The 27,816-nt window shown below is 39.0% G+C and overlaps 1 protein-coding gene across 6 annotated transcripts in view; it reads left to right on the top strand.

The window, feature by feature from the left end:
- LOC131050980 (protein SUPPRESSOR OF QUENCHING 1, chloroplastic) overlaps positions 1-27,816 on the top strand; it is a 381,968-nt gene that overhangs the window by 65,431 nt on the left and 288,721 nt on the right. For all 6 annotated transcript variants that reach the window (XR_009358237.1, XR_009358236.1, XM_059207434.1 and 3 more), the window contains exons 9-12: positions 8,477-8,564; positions 8,756-8,834; positions 19,296-19,356; positions 19,563-19,638. Coding sequence is in view for 4 of the 6 variants with exons in the window: in XM_059207434.1 (XP_059063417.1) it covers positions 8,477-8,564; positions 8,756-8,834; positions 19,296-19,356; positions 19,563-19,638 (304 nt within the window). In the remaining 2 variants the exon portion in view is untranslated. The remainder of the gene's footprint in view (positions 1-8,476; positions 8,565-8,755; positions 8,835-19,295; positions 19,357-19,562; positions 19,639-27,816) is intronic.

The raw sequence follows: 27,816 nt of genomic DNA, 5'->3' as shown, positions 1-27,816 counted from the left end.
AATATATTGAAATTGCTAAGGAATGTGCCTGGCTTCCAGGCAAGATTATTGAATTTCCTAAGTTTTCTTCAAAGAATCCTTGATCTAGACCCCGATTGACATCTGTAGCCTGTAGAATGCACCAAACCCCTGTAGGAAAGTGAAGATAATGAAGATTATAACAATTTCCAGCTTCCCTCTGAGTTGTACGGCCCAAATGATGAAGCCAAAGAGCTGCAAGTGGTACGACCAGCAAGGAGGAGGTACAACTGGCCCAAGAAATGGTACGGCTGCCTTTGGGAGTCTCCAAATCCTCCTGAATCTGCAATACAAAGTCTGAATTTGCTGATTAAGTTCTGAATTTGTTGATATAACTCTCAACTAAAAGCACAAACAAGAATCCTTTCTACTTTCTACTTTTAGAAAGTTTGCTTTTTTGCTTTTTCCTATTTTTTTAGGAAGTTTCGTTTTTGACATTTTTGGCCCAATCCCCGGAATGGCTATTTTTAGAAAGTTTTCCCTATTATTTAGGGATGTCTACTTTTTGCTTTTTCGTAATGGGGACCTGGGGTTTGCACTGGTGGCACTGGGATGCATCAAAAGCTATTGAAAATTTTCAAGTTTTGACCCAAAAAGCTAAGTTCCTATATTTTAGGGGGTCATGGCACATTCAAAGGATAATCAGCTCAAAAAATCATTTAAGTCCGGAAATTCGCATATGTCATACTGATTTGGCTTGAAATTTGACTGTTTGAAATTTTGAAAAATCTCCTAAAAACTAGAATTTGCATTATAAGTCCTAGAGGTCTGAAACCACTCTAAAACATCCTGACAATATATATGAAATATAACTTAAAGTATAAGTTGTCTTTCTCTTTCTTATACTTAAATGTTATATTTCATATATAGTCCACCCTACTTGGTGATCTCTTCAAAAGTCCGCCCTTGGAGGTAGTCTCAAAGTCCTCCCTACTTGGTGATCTCTTCAAACTCCGCCTATGCAAGAGGTGGTCACCCAAAACTCCGCCCTATCCAAGCTGATGATGGAGATGCCCACGAAGTCCGCCTTAGAGGTAGTCACTCAAAACTCCGCCCAAGCAAGAAGATGGAGGTGCTTCAAAGAGTCTGCCCTAGGAGGAAGGCATATGAAGTGAACAAGAAAAAGTCCGCCCAAGTTGAAGCCTTCAAAGTCCGCTCTCTTGGTGAAGCCTCCAAAGTCCACCTTCCAAAGTGTGCAAAATGAATAAACTCCACCCTATGGAAAAGACCATGAACTCCAAAAAGTTCGCCCAAGATGCCTAACTCCAAAGTTCTCCTTGAAAGATATGCAAAATGGTTCCTAAGTTGGACAAGTCTGCCTTGTCAAAGTTGGAGGTGTTGGAGAGATGAAAAGTCTGCCCTCCAAGCTGCCTAAGAGAAGAAAGAAAGTCTGCCTTCCATGAGCTAGAATTGAGCTAGAAAGTCTGCCCTACCTAGTAAACACTTCCAAGTGTAGTGTCAAAGAACCTAAAACCTCTGCCCTATGTAAAAGACATCAATAATGGCAACATGAAGATTGGAAGTCAGTAAATGGATCAAGCGAGACCAAGTCAGAGGTTAACATGATGCAATCTGAAGGAGAATTGATGACAGAAATTTAGCTAAATATGAAGTGATAATTGGTGCCAAGTAGAAGTTCCAAAAGTCTGCCCTACACTTGGACATACAAGATGATTTCAAGTGAAGAAAGTCCGCCCAAGGTAAAAGTGCAAGTGTTATGATATCTCCAAAGTCCGCCTTGGTAGTGCTTGCAAACAAGAAAAGTCCGCCCTATGAGATGATGGTTGAGTGGTGTGCAAGCCTCTCAAAAGTCCGCCTAAGGTGATGAAGGAAGATGCCTATCTCTCCAAACTCCGCCTAGAAGATGGTTTCAAAGCAACACTTAAACTTTGCCCTTGGTGATACTTCAAAAATGTCCGCCTTGAGGGAAATGTAATAAAGTGAAGACATGAAGTGCACATAAACATAAGGAAAGTTATAAAAGTCCGACTTTGCCTTGCAACACATGAGAAATAAACTTCATGAAGTCTGCCTAAGTCAAAGATGAAGCCAAAAATACTTGGTAAGTATTAAGGAAAGGAGAATATTCGTTGGTGATGTCATCCAATCTTTAGGAAATTCCAACTGTGGATGGAATTAGAAAGTTTTGAAAGAAGATATCTCAAGATCAAGTTCGAATTTATGGACTAAAATCAATTTAGAAACTTGCAAGAGTAAAGAGGTTCGAACTGAAGGAGATGATTGTACAAATTCATTTAAAATTAGAAACTTCCTCCATGAGCAAGATCGAATTGAAGTCAAGAATGGAAGTGCATTTGCGTGTTTCTAACTTTGAATTTAAGTTTGAATACAAATAAACAATCTGTCCTCTCATTATTGCACAATAAGAGTTCGAATTTTATGAAGAGAGAGCATTTTCAAGCAAGCTTCTTGCAGGTCTGAGGGTTTTTAGGAAGTTTTATTGCAGATTGGAGGTGTTGCAGGGTGATCTCTTGCAGATTGAGCGTAATTTTGAAGGAGTTTTAATTTTTCAACTTCATTCTTATGAAGTATCTGCAGATTTTGAAGTCCAATCATCTAATAGAAGGCAGAACTTTCAAGTTTTCTGAGTTTTGTTCCTTTTATATTGTCATTTCTGTCAAAGGTGAAGTTGAATGGTGGGCAGACTTATCAATTTTCTAATTTTTTCTGAGTGTATTGGAGGTGTCTTTTTCGGGTTTATCCAAAATTTTGATAAGAGGATCATTTTGGATTGAACGTTCTTTCTTTCAAGCATGACCTTTTAAGTATTCGTAACTTGTTTCAAAGCTAAAAGTGTTGAAAAATCGGAAGATCGAAGCATTCTGCCATCTAACCTTTGAAACTTTGCACTAAAAGGTAGATTTCTAACTTAATTTCCCTTGATTTTGCAGTTCGCAGATGGTAGTAGAAGCGGGATCATCATAGAGACCACAGCTGAAGTTCCAAGCCAAACGGAGGATTGAGGACAAGTTCACGGGCAAGGTTCATCCGAGCGTGAAGATAGCCAAAATTTGGCTATGGGAAATGTTTCACAAAGAAAATTCCAATTTCCTCAATTATGATGAAGGCATGGAGAAGTTCGTCTCCAAATTTCAGAGTATCAAGAAGGAGGGCATGATCACAGCAAATTTCTGAACAACTCGATCCTATCATTTCATATTTGCAAGGTGTTATCTAGAGCTTTTACCCTCCTCTCGCGCAACATAAATGAAAGCCACGAAGAAGCAAGCATAGAGTCTCTAACAAAAAAATATTCTAAGAAATTCAGCAATTTTCCTTTCGAGCTTCATGGGCTTGCCAATCATTCCTCTTGAACCAGTACTACAGCCAGACTTGAATTTCAACGACGAGCAAGAAAACATCATCACAGAATTATACAGCTTAGCTTGGAGTGTAAAAATAAATTATCCTGACTAGTGTCGAATGTGCTTTATCCTTTAAGAGGAGGAAGCGATTGCTGATCGCATTGAAGCACAGATTCAAGGAAGAGAGCAACATCCATTGCTACCCCAAGGAGTTGATTCAACTCTCGTACGTGCTCCTGCACCGCCTCAGCAAGATTAGGAGTGACTCACACTACGGTGGCGCCTCGTCATCTTCCGACCAATCAGATTGCTCCAAGTCAACATGCCTAGATTCAATGAACCTGATTTATCCGAAAAGGAAACTAGACGCATACTTTAGTGAGAATGGCAACTGTGCAACATGTAATGTTCTCATTTATTCAAACTGATAGTCTTGGGAAACCCTAATTAGGGTTTATAACTTTCAATCTGGGCCCTTGATCACTGTTTGATCTCGGTCGTTCATTTATTTTCTCAAAACTATATAAGGCTGCCTCCTCTCATTTGGAGAGTGTGAGGTTTTTGACATATTGTTGCGTGAAGGTCATTTTCGAATAATATATTGCATGTGCGCTTTCTCTTAAGGCTTTGTAATCCCTATTGTTTGAATGATTAGCATGGTTTCAATTTCCTCAACACTTTAGTTAAAATTAATCTAGATTTGCTTTCATGTTGTTAAATTGAATGAAGGATTTGATAAGTGTTAATTGACGGTGTATCTCTGCTCATACTTTTGGTGAATGGATGATTTCCATCTCACTGTGCAAAGTTAGTCTGAGCCTATCCTCTGTGCGTGCCACTATTTCAATCATAAGCACAACCCATTGAAGATTGCACCCGCTTTGTGTAGTTGTCCTCAGTGTGGTGAAGCAAAGTGTGGTTTCCCGAGAGCACCGAGTTGATACCGTCTCCGGAGTTTGTAGGATTAGATCAGCCCTCTCAAACCCTATCTCTTTTCTCCTTTTTGAAAGTCTAAATCTCGGAAAATCTAAAAAAGAAAGAGCCTAAAATTGCTAAATCCATCTACGTCCAGCAGTTTAAAAGACATTTTTTAATGTAAGTCCCCCTTGAGATTTTTAGCAAACACTACTCAAGTAGCTATTCCACTAAAATCGCTTGTTCGCACATATAGACCTTGGAATCAGTAGTGATTTTTCAGGAGAGGATAGAATACCTTCAGGTATCTTATTCTAATGTTTGGTAGATGATAAAACAAACACCAACAAGTCCACTGATAGGCTAATCTCACTGCATACTGAAGACTAGCTAGGAGGGGACATTACAATCCGCTGTCCTTGAAATTGCTTGTCCCCAAGCAATCTTAACTTTGGTTGCTACAAAATCTCCTCGCTCTCCCATGTAGCATCCTCCATCGACAAGTCCTTCCACTTAATCAGATATTCCCTAATGACCCGTCTCCGCAACTGTCTCTCTCTAACATCTAAGATGGCCTCAGGTACCAGAATCAACTTCCCCTCATCATCCAGGGGTGGAAAAACTGCAGAAGGAACAACACGATGCCCTAATGCCTTCTTGAGCCTTGACACATGATAGACATTGTGTACCCTGCTATTAGCCGGTAAACCCAACTCATAAGCCACCTCGCCTACCCGCTTGATAATCCTGAAAGGACCATAATATCGTGGCTTGAGTTTCTTTGCACCACTCTTCCTGAGAGTGGACTGACGGTAGGGTTGCAACATCAAATACATCATATCCCCTACCTCAAAGGAATGCCTAACTCTCTTTTGGTCTGCATACTGCTTGAAAAAATGATTGCTCAAATAAACGGATCAACAATATACAAGCATATATATAGAGATTACAAGATGATGTTCTAAATTAAGAACAAGTCATTTAAAGTGAACTACTAAAAAGCTAAATGCGAAATAAAGCTTAAAAGCTGATTAACTAAAAAGAAAAAGCTAAACGCTAAATAAAGTTAACTAAAAAGCTAAATGACCATTAAACAAGGAACTAAATATTGGTACTAAATATAGGTGACTAAAATATAATTAAATATTCTAATACCCTCCCTTAATGGTCATTCTATCTACTAACTACCCTAAAAAAGACACTGCAGGTCTTTTGATCACAAACGAAAAGAACACTTTGCTGCGGTGGAGGCCCTCCCTGGATCTAAAAAGTGTTAATGACCAAGAATACTAGAATCCATCCAACCTGATGTTGGGTAACCAAACTGAAACTTGAAACCATGATTTTGAGGAAAAATCAACAAACCCTCCAAAACTGAAGATCCAAATCATCATTTTTTTTGAGGAAAAAAATGGTTACAAAAACTTGAAACGTTGCGCGATAAAACCCCAAACATCACGCAGTAAAACACTATTCATCATGTGGCAAGACACCAGACATCACATAGCATAACATCAGACATCACATGGTAAAACAACAAACCTCACGCAGCGAAATAGCAAACATCACGTGGTAAAACAACACTCCCTAATTTTTGAGGAAAAAATCAAGCAAAACCCTCCCATGATTTTTTGTTGAGAAAAATCAGAAAACTCATCTGATGACAAAATCAAAAAGCATAGAAGGCTGACTCCTTCTCTTCAGAACGCTTTGCAACATGAGCCTGCACTTGCTCCTGAGACCCTCCCTGGTTGGACTTCTGATCAGCCAACCTCTTTTTGCAGAACTTCTGGATATGCCCAGGTCCACCACAATAGTGACATGTGAATCTTTGCGTGAACCCCTCCTTAGAGTTGTGTTGCCCTTTCTGCTGTGCGAACTCACCTTTGCCCTTGTCCTTGGCAGTAAAAGCTTGTTCCGTCTGATACTGTTACTACCAAACTGCTGCTTCCATCTATCTTGTTGTAGAAGCTTGGTGTAAAGATCAGGAAACTTTTCAATGAAATGCTCTTAAGAGTGGGGAAGACTTTTCAGCATGATCACTACCATATCCTCTTCCACCATGGTTCGACCAATAGCTTCCAACTAGTCACGGATCTCCTTGATCTTCGTAAGATGTGCCTAGATAGATGTCTTGTCATCCATCGTGATAGAAAATAGCATATTCTTCAGAAAGAAAGCTCGGCTCTTGTCGGATGTTTCATGAAGATCTTTCAAGAGATCCCAGATCTCTTTAGCTGTTTTACCTGAAGGCACTTGAGGGAGTTGATCATCTGCACTGGATACCTTGATAAGCATGACAGCCTCTCAACCTTTGTAACAATCATGGCATCTTGTAGCCAGTGTGAGCAGCATGGCTGCACCTATCTACAACATTCTCAATGTACTTAGATTTTGTAGCTTGTTTTCTAGCATTCCTTTGTATTTGGGTTCCTCCATTCCAAAAGGGCATTTCTTTCTCTACTTAGTATCAAATTTCCTTCAGTTTAAGTTGTGGTATTTTATTGTATTTTCATCTTCTATTTTTTATTTTTTAAAGATGGAATACGTATTTCTTGTATCCACTTAAAATGTGTATACTATTAATTTGACTTGCTTGTTTGTTATTCAATATGTTTTTTCTTCAATTATACTCTTTTTCTAAATGTGCACATCAATTTTTTTGTAATTCAATAGATTTATGTGCCAATAATCTGGTAATAAATAAATTGCTGTTCCCATTTATAAATTCTACAAGTAATTAAAATTGAAGTTGCATTTCTTGAGGGTTTATATTTTGTGTGTACCTTGTGTTGTATGGTGTTATGATGCTTGGATCCAGGGTGTTGTGTAATTTTTGATTGACATCTCTTTTGTGTTTGGCATTTTTTCTGGCATGTCCATTACTTAGCAAGGTTTGTGTTGCACACATTATTCACAACTTTTGTTTGAGGCAATTATAGCAGCAAAGTGGTGCCATAATGGGACACATCAATAAAAGAGGTGTAATGAGACTATCCATTAGTCAGTGATAATTAGGGAAATTTGTGTGTGGACTGCCCTTCTCATTTGTTTCCAATTCCAACTCTCCTCATTTCTATGCATTTCATCCCCAGTGATGATTTGACAAGGATTCTTCTCTGATAGATTAATTGGGCATGATGTAATAAAGAATGGGCAGATTGTACATACAACAAAACTACAATTATAAAATGTGTTTCTGTTACAGTTTCCTTTATGTATCTTTAAATAGTTTTTTTGTGTTTGAATATATTATGGGTCCATTTATTTGTTACATTTCCTCTATATCTATCATCTTGTTCTGCATAAGTCAGGAGCATGGGAAACCTTTCCATTCACTCAGTCATCTTTAATGTCAAGGAAATCAACCAATTTATTAAGATCATGAATTTACATAGTTTTCTTACAAATTGTAAGTATTGCAATTATAACAGTTTGCACAAAGAGATGTTGGAGAAAAACAACACATTATATAATTCTTTTTTCTTATCCGTGCTTTCTTAAACCAGTAAGAGGTCTGAGTTGTTTCACCTTGCAGGTCTTCTTTCTGATACAAAGATAAAGTGGCATTGAAAGTTTATTATAAATGAATAGTGACAAACACTAGTATCCGACACCATAAAGGTCCAATGAACAGCTTAAAACAAAGATAAGCTGCACTTTTTAAGATCGCTATGGCTGTCAATATTTTGGAGTTATAATTTTTTTAAAAGATATAATATTCTTAATAAAAGACTATTTTGAATTTAACTTATCTTTCTTTCTTTATTTTTTGTTTTGAAAAATGAAGTATTAAAAAATGCTTATGATAGATGCCTAGGGAATTTGATGTTTGGATACAAGAAGGTTTGCCTCTATAGAATGCAGTTATAGGACAGGCAAATCACATCTTACTTATGCTAAAAGTAGATATATAGAGAAACTAACTTGATTGATTATTTATGTCACCAGCCATCTCAAGCTAAAAGTAGCTGAAATATCTATATTATTGTAAGAATATAGAAATGTTTGAGAAATGCTTAAAATAAGGAAAAGGATAAAATGGTGGAAAATTTCAGCGAAGGTGTGTTGAGCATGATGTACTGGTTATCTCTTTTAGAGTACAAGTACAATAGTTGACAACCCTTCAAAAAGATGATGTGCAATATTAGTAAAAACTTATAAGTTATTGCAGAAAATGAAAACTGTTGAAAAATTGCAGACATAATGCTTTACAGGGTGCAGACTTCTCGGCGTGACCTTTTAAGACTAGGAAGTTTGGGAGTTGCTGTCACTTGTTCATTTGTTGTGGTCACCCATTGGAAGGTAATTTTTGTAGACATGTGACTTAATTTTTAAAAGGAGACATCCTTTGTTGGGATCATAAAAAGTTAGATGTAGAAATGAAGTAAAAACTATATATAAAAAGTGGCTTTGTCTTTGGTAACATAAAGAAGATGAGGAATCAACAAAATTTCTTATAAACAATAATTTTAAAATCTGAAAATTTATTACAGGCAATGTCCTATATCTCCCCCAGGGCAATACTGAATTTATTGGCTGGAAGGGGACAACCACTGCTTGCACAGAATGATGGTAAGGCAGATAATCTTCTGTCAACTCTTTTTAAAATCTTTCTGCAATTCTGGATCTTTTCATCCATGTTTTCTGGTTCATTTGTTTCAAAGGAAAATTAACTTGTTCAACTGTCTGGATAGGAGTCATTGGTTTGAGATATAACATTTCTAGAGACTTGCTCAATTGCAATGGTACAGAGAAAACAAAAAGGTTTTTTAATTATAATACACATAATGATAAGACATTATGTAAATAGATGACTCATCTGAGAAAGGCAATATGTTTGTGTGGAGGAAAATATAACAAGAACTAACTATCCATAGGAAAATCTTGTATCTATAGTTCAGAATGTAACCAGGGTACCTATTAGAATGTCTACTTTGTTTTTCAAATTCTGGGAAGCTAAATTTAAATGCATACACAATGCTAATATTATTGGAGATAGCTGGTTTAACCAGGATCAGTTAGCTTTTCCATATTTTCTCAGTTCAGATATCAAATTTTCAATTATCTCTAGCTTTTCCATCATTAAACATTTATTTCAGAGTAATTGCACATCCAAATGCAGACATATTGTCTTTTTCGTGTTGGCTTTGGTGATCTAAAAGGTAGTAAATATAAATTATAATAATGTTGTAAGGTAGTAGTCTGTTCATAGCTAGGTCGTTGGGGTTTAGCAATCATTTTATATGATTGTGAATGTTAGTTTGACAATCTGCCCGTATGAATAAAGTGCTTTCCTTTTGTTTCTAAATCATGTGTTTATGTGTACTAACATTGTATTTTACCAGGCTTGAATTCCAACAATTAGTATCAGAGCCATGGAAGATGAATTCTCTATGGTTTGCCAAGGGACAGCAGAGAGGAATATTTATGAAGTTAAACCCTTGAAAAGCCTTTGTGGAATTAGTTTGCATTCACACATTGAATGTGATTTCCCTTGCATGATTCCTTCTACGTTTTGCTTGAGGAAGGAGGTTTCCAAGGCTATATGGTACTCAAAATTTCAGTACCCAAACTCTCTTTCTCTGCTGTGACGTGACAATGTTGTTGTAGGTGATTTTTCAGGCATGTTTTCTTTGGCCATGATAGTTAATTGTATAAACTGTAATGCCCCAAGCCAGACACCCAGGACAAAATCTGACTGAGCATCTTTTTTCTGAAACAACAACAATGAAGGTGTGACAACAAGATGTTGCACTTGCACAACAATGTGCACACAAGTGTACTGTGAAATGCAATGACAAAAGGAAACCAACTATGTGAATGACTTCACCATTGCCACAAGTAAAGTGGCATCAATGGAAGACTTACAATTGTGGGACAAAACCACCATGATGAACCTATTAGTAGGGAAAGTACAAACAAACAAGGACCAGGAACTACTCACGATCGTGTTCTCTCACAACACAAGGGGAAGGAGAGGGAATCCTCAAGCTCAAAACCACACCAAGACACTCTAACAACTCAAGTGAACATAGAAAACCCACATAGATGGTTCAACAACTAGGAGCTAACACACCTCTGCTAAATGATTTGATCTATAGGTTTTGGAACAAAGAGTAGGGTGAGGATAATAGCAACCTCCAATCCACTCAACAACCCACTTAAACAACTAAACACAAGGACAACCCTTCACAAGGGGTTGCTTAACTAGGAGTTACAAACCCTCCAACTAGAATAATGACAAATCATTTCCAAGTAATGACATGCTTCCCAATGCAAAGAGGTGCCGTTACTCCCCAAGTTTGACACTTCATAAAATGAAAACATGGGACAACTCACTAGGCCAAGGTGAACAACTTTCATATACAAAGTTTCCCCAAGAAACAACCAAATGACCCAACAAATGATGAAATAAGGAGAATAGGGAACTAGAGGACACTAGCACCTAGAGAGGGCACTAGTGCCTAGGTAGGACATTAGAGCAAGTGCAGATTTGTCAAGGTTTGGTATTGGGGTCCTGTTTTGGTGAGAAAGTCTTAAATAGGTGTTGTAGACTTGACTCTAGTAGTAGTGTCTTGACTAGTGGGCAAACCCAAGCTTAGTTTTGGTCTTGAGGACAAGCACAACTCTCAGGACCTACAAGGAGCCACGATGGAAAATCAACTAAAAAATGATGAAAATGATCAAGGAACTAAAAAGGTCCTAGATACTTGATTTTGCCTTATACTAGTCCATGAAGGATATAACTCCCAAGGGCTAGGGAGACTTGTCGTGACCTAATCACATATCACCCCATTCCAAATGGGGACCCCCCTACATTTTTGGTCCACTTGGTCTTTTGGTTGTGTTTCTTTGGGTCTTTTCTCTTGGATCCCTTCGATTCTTCTCGGTCCCCTAGTATTTTGACAAATCTTGATCAAGTCTGCAAGTGTTTTGAGTGAATGTGACAAAGTATGGAGCTTGTTTTGTCTATTTTAGGGTTTTTACCCTTTAGACAGATTTGAGGTTAGTATCTTAGGTTTTGGAAAATCTGAACGTAGCAATGAAGTCAGAACTCTTCAAGGAAGCTACCAGTGAAATTTGAGCGAATTTTGAGCACTTACTATTTTTAGTTTTACTGCATCTTGGATTGGCCTAATTTTGTGTTGAAACAAACATACTATTTTTAGCAGTGTTTATTTTTAGTAAGTCTATTTTTAGTAAGTGTCACCCTATCCCGGTTTGCCCTAATTTGATGTTTGGAAGAACTTACTATTTTTAGTAAGTCTATTTTTGGCAGGTTTGTCTCAAGCAGTGGACAGGACACTGATGGTAGAGCATTCCTGAAAATCCAAGTCCCAAATCCGAAAAGTTGAAAATGCAGACAGATGATCAGAAAAATGGTTGTCTGGAATCCTTTTCTAAAGTGGAAAAAGCATGAAAAATCTATCCTAAGGTAGGAAAGTGTTCCTTCAAGAAGAAATCTTCCCCAATCCTAAAATAGCATTCAAAGTCTAGATGATGAGCACAAAAACCAAGGCAAAGTGGAAATTTCCAAAAAGCTTCAAAAAATTCCTTCACTATGCCCAAAGAGTGCTCTAGGAAGAGTATGGGCACCAAATTTGTGTTAAGGAGGAATCTCTTAAAATCCTCAAAATCCTTCCCTTGGAAATGTGCTCCAAGCTAGACTTGGGCACCAAATTGAGGTGAAGGAGGAAAACTCAATGTTTCAAAAAATTCCTTCCTTCTTGATGAAATGCGCTTTGGACAAGACATGACCGCCAAAATCGGGTTGAGGAGGAATTTTCTTCCATGCCAAAGATTCCTTCATCCTAGTGAAATTGCGCCTAGGAATGAGGTAGACCTCCGAAATGGAGTTGTGGAGGAATTTCCTCCACAAGCAAAAAGTCCTTCACCTTATGCCATTTGTGCCCAAGACAAAGGTGGAGCACTAGAACAGGGTCAAGGAGGAATTCTTTCCTTCGACCAAAATTCCTACTCCATAGTAGAAATGTGCTCTAGAACAAGGTTGGGCACTAAAATGAGGTCAGGAAGGAATTTTCACATTTTTTCAAAAATCTTTCCCTTCATGAAAATATGCTTAAGGAAGATGAACGTGAAATTTGTCTAAGGCATGAATAAATTCCTTCCTCAGGAGAAGAAATGCAAAGTTCCAAAATTCCTCCCCCAATGCTCAAATTCCTCCCCCAACTCTCATGTTGGATTAATTTCTTCTTCTGGTTCCTTCCTCAATCTATCCTTCAGCCAATTAGGAGCGGAAATTGGTTGATTTTGAATCTCCATTTGTTCATGCTCTTGTGAAACTTCTTCCATTTCGCCAAGGATAGCTTCTACTAAACTATCTTGGTGTGGCTCTTCGGGATGAGAGGAAAGTTCTTGTCTTTGCATCCTTGGCTGAATTGGCCTGTGTGAGGCATTGATGCTGAGAACATCCTGTGCTGTAGCGCTGTAGGGAACATTTCCTTGAGGTAGATTTAATGGATCTTCTTGTGTAAACATTTCTACCTCCTGCATGCTAGAAGAGCTAACTGGCGATTGCATTTCCACCCTTGCTCTATTCTGCGGTGGTTCTTCTTGCTGGGCTTGTTGTTGGGCTTCCTGTTGGACTTCCTTTTTCTTTCTTGTTCTCGGCCTCTTTGGAGCACTCTTTCTTTTGTCAAGCTCAACTCCTTTCTGTCGAACTTCTCCTTCCTCAACTTGCGCCTGTGAAGATCCTTCAGTAGCTTCACTGTGGGAATCCAAATTTCCCATCAACTGATAAGTTAGGTGGACATTTCCTTCTCACAACCTCCTGATATGCTGATGTACCCAATGTTCGGTGAATTTCAGAAACGGTCTGGCCAAAATGACCAGATCATCTATTTTTGATTCCGACCAATCTGGGAGCTGGATGGGTTGATCCTTCACCTTTTCAAATTCAGATTGCACTAAGTCCGAATCCTCCTTCACTTGATCCAGCACCTGCATTGCTTGACCTATCCTAATCGTGTCAAGGGGCAGCCGGGAAAACATTTTCTTTCTGACCTCAAAGTCATCCTTGGCACCTACCCAATAGTCTTCTAGGTGGAACTTGTGCAAAAACTTCACTCCAACAACCTTTTTGATCTTATGATATGGATCGTAGTGAGACCTGGTGGTGTAATATGTCAAGCAATAAAATGCTAATTCTTCTGCTGCCTTCTCAGCAACCGCCAGGTTCGGGCACACTTCCACATAGTCCCCGAGGACAACTGGGAATTTAATAGATAGATTCTTCTTCTTCTTCTGAATTTGATCATATGCCGTCAACTATCTCATGAGCTCTAGCAACATTAGTTTATCAGATGGATATCTCGTTAATTTATAAGGTTGGAAAGCGAATCCCTCTGTCCTGATATATGTAAACTTTGGAAATTGTTGGAACGTGGCCCCAAACTTCTGAACCAATGCTCTAGCCTGTGGTGACACTCTTGTGTGAAGCTCATTCTGCATAAGTTTGGTCAGGTACATGGTGAAAGTGTCATTCGCTAGCTTGAAAGAATCAGTATTGTAGAGGTGCAGTTGAGGATAACATTCATGAACTTTCAGCTGTGCCGGTCCGCAACCTATGACTCCTTTTCGTGACAAACCATTGAAGTCACCCATCCTTGCAAGCATATAAATTACATAGGAGCTCATATAGAAGGATTGGGACTTCTTTTGTTTCAAATATTTCAGCCGTTCATGTACGTAGTGGTTGATTAACCTAGCCCAGTCCACCAACCCATTGGCATTCATGATTTCGCCTATGTAGAAAAAGATCCATGGCTCGAAATTAATGGTAGTAGACACCCCATTATCCTTCTTAACATCATTATTAGGTCCACGTACTCTTGCTTGAATTCGAAAATAGTGAGTGTCTTAGGCATTTTAGAGATGTGCGGTCTAGGCTTCTGCAGCTAATGCTTGTTGATTATATCTACACATCTGTCAAGACCAGCCTCGTACATCGCCTTAGCTCCATTCATGGTCCCGTAGGTCATGGAATGGTGAGAGGGAATTCTGAAGGATTCTCCAATTGTTTCCGGAGTCAAGGTGGCTAATAGCTTGCCACTTGATGTTGAAATTGTCCTCCTCTATGAATTGTAATGTTTTGCACACTCCAGGATCAAATCCGGACACTGGATGGAAGGGGGAATACCAGCTGCTGCTACAATTCCACTTCTGACAATCCTGGCAGCAGTAGGAGATGGACTAAGCCCTGCTGTTCCAAACATCTTGATTTTGAAGGCAACCATGTTGAATGTTCCTAATTTTGTATCTTTGATCTCCTTCCACCTGGACACTATCTTGGAATCTAGAAGGAAGCCCTTCATCTCAGCCTTTATCTGTGCCTGCTTGGTGACGCTTGCCGGCTTGCTTGATTCTGCCATCCTGGGAATAAATCAGCACTTCCAATGAACAAACCTTCTTGAAAAGGATGAAAAAAAATCTCTAAGTCTGACTTTCTTTACTTTCTCTCCAACTCTTCTTTCTTGAAATTCAGACATGAGAAATGAATTGTCCTTTCATGCTTATATAGAGTTTCTCCAACGTGCTGCTAAGTTGAGAGGATTAAAATTTGGCAATTGTATTAATTACGCGTCATACTTTCTTCTCCAAGGCGCCATGCAAATGGGTCCTACCTTCGTAGTTGAGTTCGAAATTGGAAACTTCTTTCATTGCATTGAGTTGTGCGTCATGATTTAGAATATTCCCTCACCAACTTCCATTCTTTGAATTTTGGAAGTTTAACTTGATTTTCGCTCTTATCCGTCCACTTGTCGCCAAAAACCCCAATAGAGAAAATTTTAGGAGGGAGATTTTTTTTGACTTGGAAAGAATTTTCTTGAAGCCTTTTGACCTTTTCACACCTTGGAGGAGTTTTTCAGCATTTTTCCATTATCTCCTATTTTCTAGGAACTTTCCTAAAATTTAGGACTCGTGTCCAGGAGAGAATTCTCTCACGAGTCCAAATTTGCAAAAAAATTGAAATTCGGATGAGATTTGGTGTCTAAAAATGGATTTTTCTAAAAATTTCCTTAGGGGATTTCTTGCTTTTTCATTCCATTCCTAACCTTCAAATTCCCCTTTGTCTTGGAAAATTTCTTGAATTTTTGACTTGGGCGTGGAATTGCTTAAGTCATGGATTTTGGCTTTCTTCACATTTCCCACCCCTTAGTGATTTTGGCGTTGTTCATGACTCTTGGGTGCCATTATGGTATCAAGGAGGAATTTCCTTGTTTTAGCATTTTCCACACCACCTTGGTTCTAGCATCCTTCTACTTCCTTGGGTGCCAAAATGCTCTAGTGAAGGAATTTGTCAATTTTGAAATTTTCTATGCCACCCCCACTTTGGCGCCTTATCAAAGACTGGGGAGCTATTTCCATACTGAAATGGAATTTGCCAAATTTGAAGTTTCCATGGCGTCTCACCTTTAGCGCCCTAACCATTCCTTAGGTGCATTTTGAGCTTGAAGAGGGAATTTGAAGCTTTTTGAAGATTTCCATGAGCACCCAAATTTGGCGCCCTACTCCATCCTTGGGCGCCATTTTCACCTTGTGAAGGAATCCAACATTCTCCAAACTTTCCATGCTGACTTCTATTTGGCGCCCACTTGACTATCCTGGGCACTAGTTCCACATGAGCAAGGAATTCAACATTTTGGAGTCTTTCCATGAGGCAGTGGATCTGGCGCCAAACTTCCTTCCTTGGGCGTTGATTTGACTAGGCCAAGGAATTCTTCATCATTTGGATTTTCCATGATCATCTAGTTTTGGTGCCCACCTGCCTAACTTGGAATTTCATGTTTCCTCTTCTAGACTCAGCCAATTTCGATCACTCCCAAACTAGAATACCATTTTGAGAATTGATGTGAGTTTCCAGACTTGAAGAAATTTGATGCTTCAGGATGCCATTTTAGGAATAGAAGTGGATTCCAGAATCAGAAGATTTTTCTCAATGTTTCCACTTCTGGAATGAATGCTCACACTTGGCCAATTTTGATCAACTTTGCCTGCTTCTGACTTTCTGGATTTAGATGAATCTTCAGGAACATTCAGTCTTCAATGTCTGTCTGCGAGAGTCCTGCCATAACTAGACTTTCCAAAGATAGAAAGTGCTTCAAATGTCTGAGTTAGAGCCTAAATAGGATGCAGAGACTCCTATAAATAGAAACTTTCTAAAAATAGAAATTACTAAAAAATAGTTAGTTTGATTTTCGGTGAAACGAAGACATTCCGGGAGGTAGTGAAATCCCTAAAAATAGGAACTTTCTAAAAATAGAAAGTTGCTCAAAATTTGCTCAAATTTCATTGGGAGGTTCCTCAGAGGGTCCTGATTCCAGTTCTACTTTCAGTTTTTGAAAACCCAAAAGGGAAACCCCTAATATCTAGGACTGAAGGAAAAAACCCTTAGACAGTCAAAACGAGCCCTAGACTTGGCCAAAATTGCTCAAACGAACTGCAGGCTTGATCAAATTGACCCCACTCACTTGCAAACTCAGAGAGACCAACGGGACTACTGCAAAAAAACCCCAAAAACAAAAACCAAAAGACCGAGGGGGCCTAAAAAGTAGGGGGTCCCCATTTTGAATGGGGTTATGTGTGATTAGGTCATAATAGGTCCCTTTGAGTTACCAACACTTCTGATGTACCATTGGGTTTTGTGTAACTTGGAGATGTTGCTTAGGTGAATGTGTACCTTGTTTGTCAAACTTGTTAGGTCTTGTGCTACTAATGAATGGGTTAGGTCCTATCTTGGTGTGTATATAAACGATTTGCCTCTGCCACCTCAAGCATACAGGTTCACATGTATTCTGTCATTATCATGTTGTATATTGAGTGCTATTCCTTAGTGTCTTTCAACACCATCAATGTATTGGTGTTCTTTTCTGTTTCTTGCAGAATTTATTCTTTGATAGTTCATGCAAGTGTGTTAGTAGTCTATTATTCGTGGAGTTCTTCAACCATTGATTTGACAAGAATAAAGAGTATTTTATTGCCTTTAAGGAATGTCTTTGTGGTCCCAGTCGGAACAATCTGCTCTACTGATGAGATAAACAGATAAAAAATGGTGGTTATATATAAGATTCTCACAAAAATGGAACCGAGTTTTTCCACTTTTTGATCTTCAGAGACTAATTATTTTGTGTTTTGTTTGTGTGTTTCTGGTATGTTTTCTGAATGTTGAGTTACAGAGAAATGACTTGAAATGCTAGCCAAACTTTCATCCAAAATATAGAGAACATAACCAGATATGCATCAACAGAACTATAGTTTTCTTAGCATCAGTATTGCAGCAATGAATATGAATAACAAATAATCAATCTGATTTCCTATGATATCAGGTAATAGTTTTTACATTCAAATTCTTCATACGTCAAGTAAGATACTGAGTTTCAGATTAACTGAACACAGCAGTGCACAAAATATCTGACCTTAACAAGATTAAGACAGCAGTTCAGTTTGCACAACAAATTGCCCAACTTGAAGTTATTATTATGTATGCTGTGTCTCCAATCTTCACAAAGGAACACCCTTGCCTTCATGCAAGCCACTGTATGTGCCCAGTAGAGGAGTTTACCTCCTACATGTCTCACTGAAGATGAAGAATCAAATCTGAAGTTTGATTATATCCGTACTGGACGTCCCAGCTCATCCGATGTGCGTTTGAAACTCCACACATATCTGTCTAGGAGGGCAGACAGTCACCGGCAGTCATAGGCAAATATTCACAAGTTCACAGTCCTTAATTGATCCTCAGGTAGGTCTCATGCCAAGAGAGAAGGGAACAACAATCCAGATGATGTATTTTTGCCCAACAAGCTCTTGTGATCTGTACACCACCACAAGGAAAATCGACCAGTTTGAAGGGCTGGTTCCCTTATTCAATTCATGCAACCCTTTCCCAAAATAATTGCTCCATACAAGAATAAAGCGCTTGGGAATATTACTCCATATTACCAAGTTGACCACATTATACCAGCATGCATTCAAATATCGATTCCACGTCCAAGAGCTTATGAATTTAGTCATTAAATTTACTACCATTTACTCAACCAATAGTGCCAAAAACCATTCCTTGCATAAGGTATTGTATCCAGTAATATTATAGATGGCCATGGCATCCAAGTTCAAAATAGTCTTTACAAAATCTTTAAACCCCCAAAAATTTGTCTTCAACAAAGACTTCACAAATTTCTATTGACATCCTTTGTTAAAATCATGTGAGAAATCTGAGTGACCTCTCAAACAACCAGCTAGGGTAGATAGTTTCACTACTGAAACTAGTATCCCCTAGGGTTTTTTGTCGCAGGGTTTCCAGGTCCTTAGGAAGCTCTCCAAATTCAGAAAATGAGATAAAATAACGAAGCATATTGAAAATGAGCTCCACAACATTCTTTTATAGCATTCGAGGAGCATTCTCAAAAACCTTTACAAATTTCTGCTTCAAATAATTCATCAAATTCAGATAATAAAGTGATTTTAATATTTCAATTGAGTTACTTTATGTCACTTTATTAAATTAATTAAATAACATTACCTTAAAATGTACTTTATGGGATAATACTAAATAATTAATTTAAAATTTCACTTACTGCTAACTTTAGCCAATGGGAATAAAATAGGCTAAGTGTTCTCCTGGGCTACTCCTTGGAAGGGTACATTACATTATACAATGTTTGACAACTTCATAAAGCCTTTTTTGACGACATAGCCTCTTATGGCTTTGGGAAAAGATAACAGGTTTTGCTTTTATCTCTTGGGGACTATGTTCTTATAACCATTATTATGTATTATGGTAATTTCTTGAGGATTAATTGGATTTTAGTGGTGAACTTGTGTTTTAATCTCATCGGTTTACTTATCTTCTGTCTTGGATAGTGCTTTAGGTATCTTCATCTTATGCTATATTTGTTAGCTGTATCTCCTACTCACATTGACCCATTTTCATCACTTATACAGATTAATGTAATTTCATTTTATTTCAATTAATGGCAGCAAGTTACTTATTTGTTTTTTGTTAATGTTCAGTGACATCCCCATCTTCACGTATTCAACAGTTCAAGAGCTATATATCAGATATAGAAGCCAGGTACAGATTGACTTTTGGGATTGGATCAAATAAATATGATAACATGTCTGTAGGTGCAAGGTTATTTAAAATAAGAATAGAACATAGGGCATATCATTTTGTGTAGTTGGCATAAAAAAGCTGTGTCAAATTTAGATGTATTACTTTTGAATTTTGATTCTACAACCTTTTGATGATGGTTTAGTAAATGATGTTGTTGATAATAGGGGAAAAGGACAAGAGGTGCCAGAATTTCCACCAAAGCTTAACTGGCTGAATGCTGCCCCTCTTCGACTTCGCCGGGTAATAACTTATCATAGCAAGAATTATTGATATTGTTGTAAGTAGATTGCTATAGATTATGTGTAGTAAATTTTTATTTAGGCATATTACTATTGCATCTGATGGAAATGTTTTTAGGGCTTATAAATGTGTCAATGAATTTGGATGAGACTGACAGTTAAAACCATGGATATAGTGTGTTTGTAATGTTGGTCAAACTAAAGATCGACCCATTTGCAGAACACACCCTTAAGAAAGCACATCAGAAGTTATTGTAGCTCAAACAAGATTCTTCTCCATCATGTGTTGGGAAATAAAATAGAAAACTTAGTTTGCCTTCAAAAGGTTCATTCATGCTAACTAAAAATATAGAATTCAACGTGGATACATTCATGGTCCTGTTAAAGCATGAAGAGAATGAGATTGTATGATACAGTCATAGTCCCACTCAAACATGAAGAGAATGAGATTGTATGATATATTTATAGTCCTGCTCAAGCATAAAGAGATGAGATGTTTTTAATTGTTTATTCAACATTGTTGTGCCTCTGGGGGCATGCATCATTGTGGGATTAAAATTTTTCTGTAGTTACTTTATCTGCAATCAATGCCATGTGGTCAAATGCTACCATCAACTGATCAATTGACCATAGGGCAATGTGGGGATTAAAATATCTTTAAGAAATTTTGTACATTAATTGTATTCATGGTGTATTGGCCCCTGTACAGCTTATGGCTGTTGACTAAATCCATCTCCTTACTTGATTGGACCATATTGTGCCATTTTGTACGAAAGAAAAGGATGACCAAAGGCAGTACAAATGCATTAACCTCATCTTGTGCATAACATATATATGATGACAATTGGTAATCATTGGAAAATCCACATGGTTACTTTCACATAAGTTGCAGCTGAGGAAGGATAAAGAAAGACAAGAGAAGAATCAAAAGGAGCAGATCCAAGATCATCAATTAAAGGAATTGTATCTACCAAATGATGAAGAATCAGAGCCAGAGGTTGAAGCCATTGATATTCTAGGCAATGAAAAGAAGGTAGAACAAGAAGACTTTCAAGATAACTTTTCAAAGGTTTCAAAAGAGTAGCATGCTGAATTTGGAAACGAAGTCAAGGAGGATTTGCATGAATCTTTCTTTATTAATAAATTTCATTTCAAGAATGAGGGCGTTGCTAATAATATTTTGTGGATGTTGACATCATCAATGGAAGGTAAAAACATTAGTTATTTCTTTAATTATATTTCAATGAATTAAATAGATAATAGTAGAGGAGAGTTATTCCATCAACTTGGCTCCATACCATTAATCATGTTTAATCATCATCATAAGAGTTCTATTAATGAAGAAAAGATGAAGGGTGCAAAGTGGAAGGGAAATACTTTCTCTCCGTTGATGTATTATTAGCGGTGGGAGACTTAATTGTTTATGATTGCCGACCAAGGATTATTTATGGCCCAACTTATTTAGGTCGCCACTCTTCTAATTGAAGAGTCATCCTCCTTGAGAAGGAGGACAACTCATGTGAAGGGGCACAATACACATATAAAGGCATAAGGCAACCTCACTCTTGGATATTGAATATATTCACATTCAGATCGCTCTCCTTCAGCAGTTCATTCATCTTTAGCAGTTCGATACTTGTCTCAAGGAAGTCGATATATGATGTTAAGCGGTGCCATTATTATAGTTGTAAATCGGCCTTGTGAGTGGCCTCATAATTGGCTGTGTTGGCCTTATTGTATTCAATTACTTCAATATATATAAGAGATTTTATAGCTGGGTTTTTCTCCCTCATGTTGGAGGGTTTTCCCATGGTACATGTTGTGCAAATTTGATTGAATTATCTTCTATCTGCATTCTCCTAATCTGATCATTAAAAATTAACATGGTATCAAAGCGGGTTCAGAAAATCTGATCAGATTTGTTTAAGCAACATTGCAGGTTGAGAGGATAATAGTGATCCTCACAGTGGCAGCGATTCATATAATATTGATCCATGCGATTGTGATAGGAGCTGTGATGAGTTTATGAAGAATGATTCTGTTTTTAAGATCTGCGACTTGTGTCCAGCCTGATTTCCAATCTCACGTAATCACAATGAATCAGAAGAGTGCGATTATTTGTTTGGGTTACACAAGATTACAAACCAACAACGAATATAGCTTCTTTGAGAGCAAGTCAACCCCTGAGATCTGCTATACAAAGTTCGGTTCTATATTGTTATATTTGCCATTGAACAGCATAGCGAATCACCTTATGAAGGAATCAGTCTGGGCCCAACAATTTGGCAGGTGTATTGATGCGAGTATCAAATTACATCAGATTAACAAAGCTCCACGATTAATCAGTGGCATATTCATTCAAAGGACATTAGATTTCGTCAAAGGAATCACCATTTTTTGAGCTTCCATTGTTGTGAGGCAGTTCGTAGACCTAAGGAGGTGTATGGAATGTGCAAGATCATGCCGCCAAAGTTGTGGAAGCCGCCATTCGCACTAGACATGCAGAAGATGGCCTCTCCAACAAAGATGCAGGTGCTGCATCATCTGAGTCAGCAGCCCTCCAGTTGCAATGCAGACAAAATAGAGACAGAACCCACAGAGCATGGGATAAGGTCCCATATACTCTACTTATTGTGGCTAATATTTCATATGGAGAGATTCGTTTCAGCGAATATAAGATAAGCTTCCTCATGTGGAGGAGATGTTAGTCGGATTGACAAAATAGAGATTGTATAAGTTCATTTGCAGATTGTTATCATTTTGTTATGCAATTCAGAACAGCTTGGTGACAATCAGATTACCTTATCTTCGTAGACTTCAGCTTTGCTGGAAGTATTAAGGTTGAGAAGTTGTTTGTAGTTGATTCCAATTGGTTCATCTTTGTTGATTGACGAAGGGTTGAGACTACGAAGTCATACTTCCCTGCAACGACATCAATCTGCAGGTCAGAGGACATTGTACGCCTAGAGATTTTCCTCTCTTGTCAGCTGGAAAAGGAGTGCATCGATAAACAAAGACCATATTCAAATTTACCTAGCCTTCACTTCAAATCTCAGTGTTGATGTATTCCTAGTCATTGCTAATACTGGGACATGGACCTGTGATCATGCCATGAACCTGTAGAAGGAAGGTTGTGGACTGATCTGAGTGCAAGAGCAGCAAGTTATATTGAGTGCAGTGATTGGTATTTATCAAGATCAATAAAGAGATAAGTATCTCATGTTCATTCATACAATAACATTAGGATAGTGAATCATGGCAGACCAAGGAGCATAAGGATGATAAGAGATTGCATTCAAGGGAGGAAGAGCTTGATGCATCCCGTGAGGGAGTCACGCAAGTTGAAGAATAGAGACACAACTTGCTATCACGGGATTGAGGTGAGACATCTCTCGAAGAGGAAGAACTTATTGTCATTATGATCAGTTTCTTCAAAGAGAAGGAAATAACATTCAGAGGGAGTCTGACAAATCAACAGAGGCAACCTTGGACAAGGAGATCAGGAGGTTGATGAAAGAACTTGAAGATTCAAAGGGAGCCTTATCATCATGAGGATTTGTGTTAATGCATTCTTCTCTGTGAGAGACAAGTTTGAGGTACAAGCCCTTGTTAACGCATTCTTCTCTGTGAGAGAGAAGCTTGAGGTGCAAGCCCTTGTTAATGCATTCTTCTCTGTGAGAGAGAAGTTTGAGGTGAAAGCCCTTGTTCCACCCTCTGAGAGTAGCCATGATGGATCCACCCTTTGGGAGTAGCCATGGTGGATGTCACCTTGAGAGACTCCATGACTCAGCACTTGTGTTTATTCATCCTCTGGGAGTACCATGGTGAACGTCATGATGAGGTGATGACATCACGTTGAGTGACTCCGTGATTAACACTTGTGTACATTTGCATAGCCATACATGGGAGTAGCCATGATGAATGTCATCACGTTGAGAGACTCCATGATGAACTCTCTATACTTGTGTCTTTCCACATGGGAGTAGCCATGATGGACATCATTGATATCACGTTGAGAGACTCCATGATAAACTCTTCTCACTAATGGGTGTAGCCATTGTGAGTGTCATGTTGAGAGACTCCATGACATGCGTATTTGAGAAAATGTCTCCCTAGCTAAAGAGGGAGTGTTGATGTATTATTAGTGGCGGGAGACTTAATTGTTTATGATTGATTATTGATGGCCCGACTTATTTAGGTCGCCACTCTTCTAATTGAAGAGTCGTCCTCCTTGAGAAGGATCCTTGAGAAGGAGGACAACTCATGTGCAGGGGCACAATACACATATAAAGTCATAAGGCAACCTCACCCTCGGACATCGAATATATTCGTATTCAGATCACTCTCCTTCAGCAGTTCATTCATCTTCAGCAGTTCGATACTTGTCTCAAGGAAGTCGATATATGATGTTAAGTGGTGCCATTATTATAGTTGTAGATCGGCCTTGTGAGTGGCCTCATAATTGGCTGTGTGTTGGCCTTATTGTATTCAATTACTTCAATATATATAAGAGATTTTATAGCTGGGTTTTTCTCCCTCATGTTGGAGGGTTTTCCCAGGGTACATGCTATGCAAATTTGATTGAATTATCTTCTATCTGCATTCTCCTAATCTGATCATTAAAAATTAACACTCTCAACTTAAAAATATCTCCTGGATGTTGTGGGATCCTGGTGTTTCAGCTAAATCCAATAGACAGGTTGCAAGTAAAAATCATTTAGTACTAGAAAGAGTTTTATTAACTTTTAATGATGGCACGTGTCAGCAAAACAATGATAAAGTCAAGGAAGAAAGAGGTTTACTTGTTAGGTTTGAGGGTTTCAAGATGAAGGAATGTGCCCTATCCTTGGTACTCGCAAAGGGTGATCCATTGATTGAATTTCATAGTAGCATCATGGATAGACATGCATTTGAAGAAAATGTTTGGAGTTACAAAGATATACATGTTGAGGGTACGTAATGTCCCCTAATTATACTTTGCCAATTATCCAAACAATATCTATGTTACTACCTTAATTAGGAATAATTAACTGCATCTTATAAGAGAACTTCTTAAAAAATCATCCTCTAGTTTCCTACTATTCCGTCCCTATTCCCAGAAGAGGGTTTGGCTGTCTAGGGCGCTTGAAACCAACTCTCAAGTTAGCCTAGATTACTGAACTCAGTCCATTCACCCTTGGGGCATGCAACCCAGATTTCAGGAGGAGTCTTTCACCCTTGGGGCATCCTATCGGATGGAATTACTCCGCCCCTCCCTAGCAGCCCCCATCTCCCTTGGGGATGTGGAGAAATACGTAATTAGTTTGAAGATTAGATGAGTTTTAAGAAATTCTATTTACAAGACTCCATGGACTGACTTTTCAGTCTTATTGTGAGATTTTGCCAAGATCAAGGGCACAATGAAAAGTATTAAAATAGAGACAAAAGAATGATAAGAACAAACTGTATTCTCATCAATATGAAAATGATCAACTGGATTCACCAATACAATGAATATAGGCCTTCTTATATAGGCAAGGCCATATGGATGTACGAGCACACAATCATGACATGTGGCTCAATGAGAAACAAGGGTAGGTAAGAAATACTAGGGGTAGGTAGGAGAAATAATATAATATTCCACAAGAGGTGGATGACCCACCGAATGTGGAGTGTAACAACAAAACAAGACCACAAAAGGTGGAATTTCTCCTACAAGCTCTATCCCTATGTGCACACTTCCCTAAGTGTCTCAAATCCAAACTACGAAGAAATGCATTATCCTAAGTTAACTTAAGTAAAGTGTAATAATATCCATAACGAATATTTATTTACACCAACACCCCCCCTTAAGTGCAACTTAGGGGAATGAAGACTCAAGTCAACAATGCAAGATGGGTCCCGGCTACTAGGCCATGATAGGTACCCATGTACAATATGCAAATGCAAGCAAAACTATGCAATGCAATCTCTCACAAATGGAGAAAAGGAGAAAGCCCAGTGGGAAAAAACTCCCCCCCAAAAGAGAGATGAAAGTACAAAAGACTCTCAAAGAAGAAGGACAAAACTCAAAGAGGAAAAAGTCCCCCCCATAAGAGAGGAAGGAGAAGTCAGCTGACCCCCCCTAATGACACATCCTGCACCCCCAAGAGAGCTCGCAACTGCTGGAACTTACTCTCAGTGAAAGGTTTGGTGAATATGTTAGCAACCTGCTCCGCTATAGGACAATACTGCAAATCAATGACCTGCTCCTGAATGAGCTCTCGGATATAGTGCATATGAATCTCGATGTGTTTGGTCCGCTGGTGCTGGACCGGGTTCTTCGAGATTGCAATAGCACTCTGATTGTCGCAATGTAGAACTGTCGGTTGTGGAGTGGTGAACCCAAACTCTGTGAGAATTTGCTGAAGCCAAATGGTCTCAGTTGCTGCATTAATAGCGCCTCGATACTCAGCCTCAGTCAAAGAAAGAGCAATAGCATGCTGCTTCTTGCTCTGCCAACAAATGGGGCCTGAACCAAGGTGAAAACTGTAACCGGAAGTAGACTTACGATCATCAAGATCGCCAGCCCAATCAGAGTTTGTGTAACCAACCAAGCGAAGTCCTGTGCCTGCTGCATAGTGAATCCCATAGTGATGTGTACCCTGGATGTAGTGAAGGATGCGTTTGGCGGCTTTCCAATGAAGCTCATGTGGTTCCTGGATGAAGCGGGAAACCATGCCAACTGCAAATGAAATATCAGGGCATGTATGGGTCAAGTAGATGAGGCTACCCACAAGTTGACGATATAAAGTGGCATCAACTGGTCGAGAAGAACACTGAGCCTCAAGCTTGACTCCGGAAAGAAAGGGAGTCAGTGCAGGCTTACAATCAGCCATATGAAAGCGTGCAAGTAGATCAAGAGCATACTTGGGCTGCGATAGTGTAATCCCGGAAGGTGACTGTGAAATCTCTATCCCAAGAAAGTAGTGCAAAAGACCCAAGTCAGTCATAGCAAATCTGTCATGCAAAGCAGATTTGACCCTGCTAATGATGGATGCAATACTCCCTGTAATGATCAAGTCATCAACATAGAGCACAAGTATCAAGTGAGAGTCATCCTGTCGCAAAATGTAGACATTCGGATTGGAATGACACCTGGTGAACCCTGCGGAGAGAAGAAAGGAATCCATCTTGGCGTACCAAGCCCTGGGGGCCTGCTTAAGGCCATAGAGAGATTTCCTTAGTCTGCAACCCAAGGAAGTATCCTGGATGAAACCCTGTGGTTGCTCCATATAAATCTCCTCATCAAGATCACCATGAAGAAAAGCACTCTTCACATCCATCTGATGTACAACCCAACCATGAGCTGCAGCAATAGCAAGTGTCAAGCGAATGGAGTTCATCTTGGCTACGGGTGCAAAGGTCTCAGTATAGTCAACACCTGCTACCTGGGAGAAACCTTTCGCAACAAGTCGATCCTTGTACTTACCCACACTACCATCCGTTGCATGCTTGGTCCGATAGATCCACTTACATCGAACCATCTTTTTCCCCTTAGGGAGATGGACTGAATCCCATGTGTTGTTCCTCCATAGCTTGGTCCCACTCAGGAACCCCTGATGCTTCCCGAAATGTCTGTGGATCGGAAGCAGTAGCAATGAATGTATGTGGAAGATCCTGATGTTGTGATCGAGTTCTCCGTGTATCTGAAGGATCCGCAACAAGAGAACCCACAGACGCAAGTGTCTGTTGAGCCCAACAAGGTCTAGGTGGAGGTGGAGAATGAGGCTGCTCAACTGCAAGTGGACCCTGCAGAGGTGTAACCTTGCGAATCGGAGTTGAAGGATTCTCATCATCTGAATCACTAGCATCACGATCCACAATGGAGGAAGGTGGAGGAGGTAGAGAGGCTAAGCTAGGAGAGCTTTCCTCAAAATGAACACTCCTCTCAATGAACACCTCATGTGTCTCAGGATCTATCAATCTATATGCCTTAACACCCTCAGGATATCCAACAAATATGCAAGGTCGACTCTGTGGTTCCAACACCTTGCGTTTCTGCGGAGGTATGCGAGCCCATGCTGGACACCCAAAGACTCTGAAATGTCTCACAATTGGTTTCCTACCAGCCCAAGCCTCGAAAGGGGTAATACCTTGCAAAGCTTTGTGAGGAACCCGATTCTGGATGTGTGTGGCACAACTGATAGCCTCGGCCCAA

Source organism: Cryptomeria japonica, chromosome 6, assembly GCF_030272615.1.
Source record: "Cryptomeria japonica chromosome 6, Sugi_1.0, whole genome shotgun sequence".
NCBI lineage: Eukaryota > Viridiplantae > Streptophyta > Pinopsida > Cupressales > Cupressaceae > Cryptomeria > Cryptomeria japonica.
This window is presented reverse-complemented; position numbering and strand designations above follow the sequence as displayed.